At 47.9% G+C, this 11266-nt stretch overlaps 1 protein-coding gene across 1 annotated transcript in view; it reads left to right on the forward strand.

Annotated features, from left to right (window-relative positions):
* The window catches only part of zmym2 (zinc finger, MYM-type 2), an 18160-nt gene extending 11977 nt beyond the window's left edge, over window positions 1-6183 (forward strand). Inside the window, exons 10-15 of the mRNA XM_084022149.1 lie at window positions 218-471; window positions 822-981; window positions 1599-1713; window positions 2942-3184; window positions 3266-3416; window positions 4033-6183. Of these exons, the coding sequence (XP_083878275.1) occupies window positions 218-471; window positions 822-981; window positions 1599-1713; window positions 2942-3184; window positions 3266-3416; window positions 4033-4264 (1155 nt within the window). The 3' untranslated portion in view covers window positions 4265-6183. The remainder of the gene's footprint in view (window positions 1-217; window positions 472-821; window positions 982-1598; window positions 1714-2941; window positions 3185-3265; window positions 3417-4032) is intronic.
* The last annotated feature ends 5083 nt before the right edge of the window (window positions 6184-11266 follow it).

Below are 11266 nucleotides of genomic sequence, written 5' to 3' on the forward strand. Positions count from 1 at the left end.
ACACCAGAATCTTCACTAGAACCTCACCAGCACCATACCAGAACCACACCAGACCTCACTAGAACCTCACCACAACCACAAAAGAATCTCACTAGAAAAAAACAGAATCTCACTAGAACCTCGCCAGAACCATACCAGAACCACACCAGACCCATACTAGAGAACCACACAAGAACCATACCAGAACCACACCAGAATCTCACCATAACCATACCAGAATCTCACAAGAACCTCACTAGAACCACACCAGAACCTCACCAGACCCATACTAGAGAACCACACAAGAGCCATACCAGAATCTCACCAGAACCACACCAGAATCTCACTAGAACCTCACCAGAACCACACCACACTAGAACCTCTCCAGAACCTCACCAGAGTAGGTCCAGAGCTACACATCTGTGTTTGGGGATCACGGGTGCAGTTTGGAGGTGAATACAGGAAAGTAGAAAGTATTACCATGAAAACAAAGTAGTCAGAAAGTACTCCAGTAAAGATACCAGAAGGTTCTACCTCAGTGGGGGACTTAAACATGAAGAAGGATCTCAAAGATCAGAGTATTCAACAGGCTGAAGGAGGGCGCCTCCTGCTGGACCACGGGGTTAAAGACCATGTGATCCTCCCTTTGTTTCATCATGTTATTGACTTCCATCATAAATATCAAATGTTACTAAAATAATAAAACGTCTTAAAATGATACAGAGATAGCCGTTTAGATTTGAATGATTTAAATATTTTTGATTAAAATAAATGAGTCAATGAAAGAAAGGAGGAGGTTATTTTAGAGGTAGGAACTAAAGTCAGGGGGCCGGTGTTCCTAGAGGGACAGAGACTCCTGCTGCACAGTCTGGCCTGCTGCTCCTCACATGTGAGCGGCAGCATGGCAGCAGCAGCAGCAGGGTCTGGCTCAGGGTCCGGCACAGAGTCCGGATCAGGGTCCCACAACGTGGTCTGCAGGATGGTTCTACCTGCTGGGAGAATGTAAGACTGTTTTATGTTCTTTAAATCTGATTTAAATGTTTTTAGAAGGAGAAATGTGAAGAAGTGTTCGTCTTCTGGAGCTCTGCTGGTTTCATGTAAATCTGAATCTGCTGGTTCCATTTAAATCTGAATCTGCTGGTTTCATGTAAATCTGAATCTGCTGGTTTCATGTAAATCTGAATCTGCTGGTTTCATGTAAATCTGAATCTGCTGGTTTCATGTAAATCTGAATCTGCTGGTTTCATGTAAATCTGAATCTGCTGGTTTCATGTAAATCTGAATCTGCTGGTTTCATTTAATTCTGAATCTGCTGGTTTCATGTAAATCTGAATCTGCTGGTTTCATTTAATTCTGAATCTGCTGGTTTCATTTAAATCTGAATCTGCTGGTTTCATTTAAATCTGAATCTGCTGGTTTCATTTAATTCTGCTTCCTGTTTCTAAAGTGTTGAAGGTCGGATGTCCGATGATTAGAACTCTTTGCTGTTCACATTCTGGAAAAGCAAATGATGAGAATTTATTTAAATATGAGGACTCCGACGTTCAGGTCTCTGCCGGTCTCTGCTGGTCTCTGCCGGTCTCTGCAGGTCTAAATGTGTGTCTCTCTGTGTTTTGAAGCATCTGCAGGCCAAAGGCCGGACCGACGACCTGTTCTCCGACGTGGTCTACCGGCAGTTTGGCGAGGAGCTGAACAAAGTCCTGAAGGACTGGCAGCCCAGCGTGCTCCCCGATGGTGAGTCCCACAGGAACCACATGGCTCTCTCACAGACACCAGTATCGGCACCTGGACCGTATCAGATCAGAACCAGGCCTATCGAGTCCAAATGGATCTCTTCAGGAGAAGCTTCCTGATCTGAAGTGAATGTGCTGCTCGTCAGCGCCCCCTGCTGGCCGCTGAGCGGTAGTGACCAGTGTCCTGTGATTATAACTCTTCTGCTGTTCACATCCTGAGTCTCTGTGATTGCACTATGATGTCATATGAGGACACTGACCAATGAAACGGCTTTATACATTTCATTTAGTTTTTTTAAAATAAATTTAATTTAAATTTTGTACACTATTTTCTTAAAAAAAAACAATAAAATTAAAATGAAATAATAATGAATATTATTTGGTTGATTTTATCGTTCAGTGGTTTGTAAAGTAACTCAGTCCAGCATTAGACAGCCAGGCATGATGGGAAATGTAGGCCAACCCCATAGCTGAAAAACTGGTTGGACATGATAACCACCGCTAGCCTCAGCCTATGGCATTTTACACTGAAAACGTTAGCATTGCTATCAACCTGGTCCCTCTAACCCCCGTGTGGTCCTGGTCCCTCTAACCCCCCTCCCCGTGTGGTCCTGGTCCCTCTAACCCCCCTCCCCGTGTGGTCCTGGTCCCTCAAACCCCCCTCCCCGTGTGGTCCTGGTCCCTCTAACCCCCGTGTGGTCCTGGTCCCTCTAACCCCCCTCCCCGTGTGGTCCTGGTCCCTCAAACCCCCCTCCCCGTGTGGTCCTGGTCCCTCTAACCCCCCTCCCCGTGTGGTCCTGGTCCCTCAAACCCCCCTCCCCGTGTGGTCCTGGTCCCTCTAACCCCCGTGTGGTCCTGGTCCCTCTAACCCCCCCTCCCCGTGTGGTCCTGGCCCCTCTAACCCCCCTCCCCGTGTGGTCCTGGTCCCTCAAACCCCCCTCCCCGTGTGGTCCTGGTCCCTCTAACCCCTGTGTGGTCCTGGCCCCTCTAACCCCCCTCCCCGTGTGGTCCTGGTCCCTCTAACCCCTGTGTGGTCCTGGCCCCTCTAACCCCCCTCCCCGTGTGGTCCTGGTCCCTCAAACCCCCCTCCCCGTGTGGTCCTGGTCCCTCTAACCCCCGTGTGGTCCTGGTCCCTCTAACCCCCGTGTGGTCCTGGTCCCTCTAACCCCCCCTTCCTGTGTGGTCCTGGCCCCTCTAACCCCCCTCCCCGTGTACTTCCTGTCCTCCAGGATCCCTGTGGGGCCGCGTGGAGGAGCAGAGCCTGTGGAGCAGCCAGCAGCTGGGGGACCAGAGTCCAGCGGCCCTGCTGCGGTCCCTGGTCTACCTGAACACCAAATACTTCGGCCTGCGCACCGTGGAGCAGCACCTCCGGCTGTCCTTCGCCAACGTGTACGGGCCCGACACCGTCCATCCCGTCACCAAGGAGACCGCCGTCTGCATCCGTGTGCCTTCCATCTCTCAGGACGCCCACGGTGAGACCGGCAGCAGGTCTAAAACTGGTCTACGTGGGTCCAGGAGGGTAGCTGAATGTTGACGTCTGTTTGTGTCTTCAGTGCAAACAGAGTCGAGGAAGAGGAAGCGTCCGCTGGAGGACGGGGACCAGGACCAGGACTTGGAAGCAGACGAGGACTCGGGAGGCTCCAGCATTCGATGCCCGGTGAAGGAGCACGAGTGTCGCCTGTACGACCTGTACCGGTCCAAGTGGTGCGTTCAGGGTCCTCCCATGAAGTCTGTTTGACTGATGTTAACGAGCTCATTAATCTCAGGATCAAGTTATTTATAATCATGAAACTAATTATAATAATATTATAATAATACTTTTTATTATAAAAATATTATTATTATATTGTTAAAATATTATTATATGAAATTGTCTTATGGTGAATATCCTTGAACTTAAAATCTAATATCTTGGCTCAATTGTTTTAAAATGCCAATCAATCAATAATATCAGGTCCTGATCTGGAGCGTTGCTCGTCACCGCCCCCTGCTGGCCGCTGAGCGGTAGTGGCCAGTGTCCTGTGATTATAACTCTTCTGCTGTTCACATCCTGATTGTCTGTGATTGCACTATGATGTCATATGAGGACACTGACCAATGAAACTACAGACCATCCAACCACAGGACGGGACAGGAGCCCCGCCCCCCCAGTTACTGTGATGACATTAAATACTTAGTGGGGGGGTTTTAAAGGGGCCGTGATACGTTGAGTTTTATCTTGATGGCGTTTACTGGTCCAGCTGATTGGTTGTTAGACCTTCAGTGACCAAAGATACAAGGAGCCTAATAAAGAAGTAAAGTTGTTCCTCTCCCCCTCCAGCCCAGCGATGCTGCAGGAGCGTCTGGACGTCTTCTACGTCCAACCAGATCCGGCCTCTGGTCCCGGGGAGCCGCTGTGGTTCAGCTCCACGCCGCTGGAGAGACGGATCCTGGAGAGCCTCCTCACCAGAGTCCTCCTGGTCAGAGACGTTTACACGAACACACCGGAGGAGGGGGGGACGGGGGAGGAGCAGCAGGGGGGGAGGAGGGGCAGTCGCTTTGACTTCTGTTAGCAGAGCCTGAACACGAGGGGGGAGGGGGGTAACTGGGTAGGCTCCTCCCCCTCCTCTCTGACGGTGTTTCCTCCTGGTGAGGGGCCTCCACAACACGAGGACGAAGAGCAGCCGGACTCTTCCTCCTGCTGACTGATGCACAACCGGAGGAGGAGGAGGAGTTAGAAACAGAGGAGGCGGAGCTGCAGTTTGTCCAAACCAATCAGGTAGAAGATGAAATGTGTTGGCGGTTTTTCATGGCGGCTCAGATTAGCAGCTTCAACTCATTTCAGGTTTTAACACAGAATCGTGCTTTAACGACGGCTCTGAGCCGCCGCCGCCGGGGGGCTACGAGCCGCCGCCGCCGGGGGGCTTCGAGCCGCCGCCGCCGGGAGGCTACGAGACAGTCACGCTTCATGTCCTCCTCGCTCGGACAGAAGAGACGAGTGCTTTAACTTAGTTGAAGAGGGAAACACCAGAACCTCGACGGAGGAGGAGGAGGGTATGATGTTGAACGTTGGCAGCTGGTTGGTTGAACTTCCATCTTTGATGCCGACAGCAGTTGGTTTTCTAGGAAAATGAAAAACCCAGGTAGATTAATTTCAGCAGCTGATCATCATCGACTTAATATTTCTGATTCACATTTTAAAGGTCAGGATTGAACAGTTAATATTCTATAGCAGTTAAACATTGTTGCTTTAAACATGTTTACTGTTAAATAGATGAAATATAATCTTTCATCTATTAGTTTTTTTGTTAAGTTCTGAAGTTCAGAATGAAAATGTTTCCACGTGGTTGTTCGCTGCTTGAAGATGGAGTTTCAGACTTCCCAGCATGCTTGAACGCAGCACAGACCAGCAGCCTGTTGTCACCTCGGTCGGGGGTCGACCACGCGTCGTCCCCTTCCTTCCCGTCGCCCGCTCTGCCTCCGTCACCACGGCTCTCAGGTGAACCCCGCGGTGGAGTCCCAGGACAGACCCAGGGGGACGCCCGGTCTGACGGGCTGACCCGCGTGTGTGAGGTGCCACCTGCCGACATGCTGCATTTCTTTATAGGGGAACCTTCATTCATGCGATGTAGCATCATGTATGTACGAAGCTTTGACGTGTAAATATCGATCTGACGAACTGAACTTCAGCTTGAAAACCTCCCAAGAAGCCTTTTTTTAAAAAACACTGATTATTTATTTATCTTTTTATTAGTTTGTTTCCTCCTCGTCGCTCGTTGACCTGCTGCTCTCTCGCCTCGCTCGCCCAGCAACCATCCTCTTCCTCGCTGCTTTCAGACTGCAGAGCTTCTCTGTGACGTCGGACATGTTGTCTTCATCCGTTTTTACTCCCTTGTTTGTTTTTTTAATTTATGTGGTTAAAGCCCCTTTTTTTCTACTTTGAGTTTTGTTGAATTTGCTTTCTGAATGTTTCAATAAATTTGGAGAAAGTGTCATCAAGTTTAAAACAAAGTGAAAGATTATTTGAGGATTCTATGTTTTTGAACTTCCATACAAACAGGAAGTGAGTGTGAAGCTGGGCAGCGTCTCCATGAACACCATGTCTTAACGTTCGTTAGTTAATTAGACTCCAGGAGGACGAGGTCGGAGGAACACCCACTGCTTTTGTCATCTGGAGAGCGGGTCCTGTTCCCGTTATTTTGTCCACCCGTCTTTGCGTTTGCTGATCTGAGTTGCGGTGAGACGCTTCAGGAACGCGGGTTTTGTGGACTTGGTCTCAGCCCCACGAAGTGACCCGGATCCGAGGACCCTGGCTCATTATTTTTTCCTGCTGGACTGGGAGGACCTGTGGCCGGCTGCAACGCCTAATGTGAATGTGCCTATCTGTAAATAGTGACAGTGAGTGATTGAGTGTGTTAGTGTGTGTGTGTGTGTGTGTGTGTGGGCCGATCTGCTGATACGATCATGTTAAATAAATGATTTCATTTTCTAACCCGACGCCTCCGTTTTTAATCCGCTCACCAAACCCGGTTGGTCCAACATAGTGGAGCTGTCCTTAAAGCTGCATTTTGTCTGCTGGCCACCAGGTGGCGGCGACTCTGATTGTATAGAAGTCTGAGAAGTATACTTTGCGCTTATTATCTCAGTAAACATTAAAAACTTGCTGTAGAGTGAAGATGCATATTTGTGGCTTCATCACGATAAGAGATATTAAACCTCTGGTGGCAAAACAAGCATTCTAAACACATTTCTTTACTTTCTGTTTTTATGTTTAAGGTAGAAGGAAGCTAAAGGAAAATATGGAAGCCCTGAGGGGCAAAATGAGAAAAAGAAAATCCAGTGTCTAGTTCTGATCCAACTTGTTTCCTCATGTTTAACTTAGTGAGAAAAAAAATTATTCCCAGGATCCTCTTTTTCCAAGTATTTGTTGTATTAATTTTGACTAGGAGCGCTCGTTCTGATTAAGTAATGTTCATGTTAATTAATGTTCATGTTTTCTTCCTGGCCAGTTTGAATTCTCCATTTATAATTTTAACAGGTTCATATAATAAAGTAAAATAAATCAGGAACTCATGAATGAAGATCTACGTAGTTGTAGAAATAAAACATTCCCCCCATTCAAATCAATGTGACAGGATGGTCAGCGCGGCGGCCATTTTAATGTGTAGCGTTGCCATAGTGACCACTGTAGTTCAGTAAAGCCACTTTCCATCAAGTTCTCTGGACTCCCCTAGGTTCCCAGCTGACCATCAGTGGAGTGGCAGCGTTCAGAAGCAGAGAGACAGACACAGGTGGAGACAGACAGGCAGAGACAGGCAGATGGGTAGAGACAGACAACATTTAACATCCTCACTGATCACACGGAGGAAACATCACTGATGCTGAATCACCACTTTGGTCACAAGGGACACGTTAAAGCTGAGGAGCTAGCACGCTAGCTGGCTAGTTAGCTAGCTTGCTAGTTAGCTAGCTTGCTAATTCTGTCATGCTTTAATGGTGACAGTCTAATCCTCACAGGAGGACGCGATACCTAGCTAACTGGCTAACAAGATAACTGGCTAACTAGCCAGCCATCTGTTGCTGGAGAAGAACAAGCTAATGAGATAACTAGCCATCTGCCTCCAAAGAAGGACTAGCTAGCTAGCTAACTAGCCATCCAAATTGTCATCTTATTGGTGTTTATTGATCGGAGCGGTCGGGCTAAGATGCTAGCGTTAGCTTTCACTTGTCATAGAGGAAGTAAACAAGTTGATTGGTTCCGCTAATACCGGATGTTTGCCGTTGCTCTGACAACAGGTGAAAGCTACCGCTAGCATCTTAGCCCAACCGCCCCGATCAATAAACACCCATAAGATGACAGTTTGTCCTCATATGAATAGAAGCAATAATAAGCATCAACATCATCACCCTAAGGACCTTAACGAGGCATTGTCACATTGGGATGATTCATTACAAACATAAATATACATTCATGGGACGTTAGCTAGCATATATGCCGGTTGTTAGCATCGTAATAAACTTGCACATTTTGTGACTATTTTCTCTGAATATACCCCCCTCTCGGCTCCATTTTGTTTCCTACAGTTAAATCATAAACAAAGGAGAGAAAATAATTTAGAACGGATGTAGAAGATGAATCAGCATATTTGTATTCTCACTTTGTCCCTTCAGGGCTTCCGTAGGCCAGTAATGATGATGTCATTAAAACGTGTCCAGATGAAGGTGTGTTGTCTCAACATGGCCGCCTCCTCGCTTTGTCTGACCTTCCTGGCTTCGTCCCTCTACTCGTCACTATAAGGTGCCGGGACACATGACACAGCGGCAAGGAAGTGTTATCTGAGAGATTACAGGAGGGGGCGGAGCCTGTCGACACCCGGATCAGCTCGGCAGCCCGGGAGGCGACGCCACTCTGAGTCCGGAGACAGGAAGTCGTGTTGGAAAGGTCACATAGGTCAAAGTAAGTACTCAAGTACTACAGCTTTGAGGTACTTATACTTTACTTGCTACTTGATGCGTTGTACTTCACGATGAGTTGTCTTTAGACCCGGCAGACCAGGAGGCAACCTCCACTTCTGAACAATAAAGTCAAAGCTGAAGGTCCTTAATTCTGTAATTCTCTCTGCTGGCCACCAGGGGGCGACTCCTCTCTGGTTGTATAGAAGTCTATGAGAAAATGGTCCTACTTCTCTCTGCTGGCCACCAGGGGGCGACTCCTCTCTGGTTGTATAGAAGTCTATGAGAAAATGGTCCTACTTCTCTCTTGATGTATTATCTCAGTAAACATTGTAAACATGAGTTTATGGTCTCAATCTCTAGTTTCAAGTCTTCTTCAATCCAGCATGATGTTAATTTAGTACATTATGGTCCATTTAGAGTCCACCAGACCAGAAAGCAGGGGATGCTTTAGGGGGCGGGGCTTACCTGTTGATTGACAGGTCGCTACCACGCTACCAATGCTAGTTAGCTACTAAGATGACTTTAACACTTAGCTGTAAAGTTGACCTTTAATTATGAAGCTAACTTTGTTAGCAGCTTCACCAGAATCCACATGGATCCAGATCCAGTAAGGGTGCCTCTCTGCCTTGGTCCAAATATGGTCACTTCCTTTCACTGGTTGCAAGAATCCAACCACGTTGACTAACCACGTGACGTTGCCATGACGATGTCATTGCCCCCCCGTCATTGGCTGCAGAACGAGCTTCATCCTGACTCATGTCTGACAAGAGGTTCGTCTGCAGCCACCCCCCCCCCCCCCCCCCCCCCACAAGAGAAGCGCTGCATGCGGTCTTGAGGCAGCCCGCTGGTTCTCGGGTCCAACGGAGACCACACCTGTTTTTTTGAAGAGGCAAGCGGTTTCTTTCTGGTCCCAGTTGGCCAGGCTCCAGGACCCGGTCCCCATTGATCCCAGTCCCCATTGATCCGGACTGAAGCGCTGCCGTGCAGCAGCGTGGGCGTGGCCCCGCCAGGCCGCCGGTGGATGTGTGAAAACACTTTTTCACCCTGGTGGGGTTTTTTTTGTTCGGGCTCAATCCCCCGGCTCTTTGAGGACAAAGGAAGAGCTGTGTCAGCAGGGCCGGGGGGAGGGGGGCGGGGGGCTCGGGGGCCCGGGGGACTAAAGGCCGAATCACATGATACGAACTAATGTTTCCATTTAATGATAAAACAACAGCAGCCGGGTGTGTGTGTGTGTGCATGCATACGTGTGTGTGTGTGTGTGTGTGTGTGTCTGTGTGTGTGTGCGTGTGTGTGTGCGTGCGTGCGTGCGTGTGTGTGTGCGCGTGCGTGCGTGCGTGCGCGTGCGTGCGTGCGTGTGTGTGTGTGTGTGTGTGTGTGTGTGTGTGCGCGTGTGTGTGTGTGCATGCATGCATACGTGTGTGTGTGTGTGTACAGCTGCACAGAGGACAAGAGGGCAGAATTGGATGACAGCTGCATTTCTCGGGTTTGGAGCCTCAACATGCGGTCCAAGTCCGGTGGGGGGACAGGTCCAGGGTCGGGGTCCAGGTCCGGGTCCTGGTCCGTTCTGAACATGAGGTCCACTGGATGGACGGATGTTGCAGACCAGTGGATGTTCTGATGGACCCGATGACTCATCGAAGAAGCAACCATTGCTCCACAAGTTGACTTGAAAGTATTTAAATGGTCTCTTATCCTGTAGAGGTCACCATCCTACAGAGGTCACCATCCTTTAGAGGTCAACATCCTTTAGAGGTCACCATCCTTCAGAGGTCACCATCCTTTAGAGGTCACCATCCTTCAGAGGTCACCATCCTTTAGAGGTCACCATCCTTCAGAGGTCACCATCCTTTAAAGGTCACTACCCTTTAGAGACCTCTTACCCCCCTCCTGGTGAAACACCACGTCGACTATCGACTTTTCAAAATAAGGTCCCATGGTAGCCCACAGGAAGGGGCGGGACTTAGTCTCTCTATTACAAGGCATTTGGTGCTGATCAAATAATACATTTTATTTTGAAAGCATATCCTGATTTTGTCTGAGCTGCTTATTTTATTGTTTTTTATTCAAATCTTGCCGTTCGTGTATCTTTGTACTTTGTTTTGCGCAGCAGGAATACAAATATATATGTATAATTATTCGTAGTATTTATATATAATGAAGTGGTCAGTTAGAAGCTAGAAAAGTATTATTAGTACACGTTATTAGTATCACCATGAAACTACATGAAGACTTTTTCAAATACTCAATGTTTAAATATGCAAATGAGGCATTATCTTAGTAAGTATAATGTCTTTAAATCATCGTTGTAAAGACGTCTGAGGTTTCATGATGTGAAACAAAGCGGCGTGTTTGTGTTCGAGTCCCAGAAACAGATCCGTCACCCTCCTGAAATACCCACCAGGGCCGGAGGTATGTGTGCCGAGGGCCGGGTGTGAATCTGTGAGGTGATTAAAGGCTAAATATAACTCACTCTCCCTCCGCTCGCTGCTTCCATTGCATATTCGGGTTCTCCTGGTTTGATATTTAGATTCCTGCCTTCAAGGATCCCAAACAACAACAAGTGTTTCGTGTTAAAACAATGAAAACACGATCAGTGCTCCGTTTTTGCCACTGTCGCTATTTCTGACAGTGAGATTGTGATTCAGAAAACTTTATTGTTCATCAGACTTCATGTGTCAAAAGCTTCCGTTTCTGCAGCCACGGTGAGGAGGGAGAGATTAGCTAACGTTAGAAAACACGTTTCTAAAGAAAAAAGAAAAAAATAGAAGACTAATTTCAGCATTGGAATAGTACTGATTGTTTTACTATTTGAGTGATATTCTACTGTACGATAAAGTTCATTCCAACAGCCCTCATTCACATCCGTCTCTACGCAGACGAGAGTCCGATCTATCAACGGAACCCTGATCCGGAACGTTCTCCACCTCCATGTTTAGTGTTCAGATCACTCTTCTTCACTCTTCTTCACTCGTTCTTCACTCGTTCTTCACTCCTTCACTCTTCTTCACTCTTCTTCACTCGTTCTTCACACCTTCACTCTTCTTCACTCTTCTTCACTCTTCTTCACACTTCTTCACTCGTTCTTCACTCTTCTTTACTCTTCTTCACTCCTTCACTCT

Source organism: Eutrigla gurnardus (genome assembly GCF_963514095.1).
Source record: "Eutrigla gurnardus genome assembly, chromosome: 12".
Lineage (NCBI taxonomy): Eukaryota > Metazoa > Chordata > Actinopteri > Perciformes > Triglidae > Eutrigla > Eutrigla gurnardus.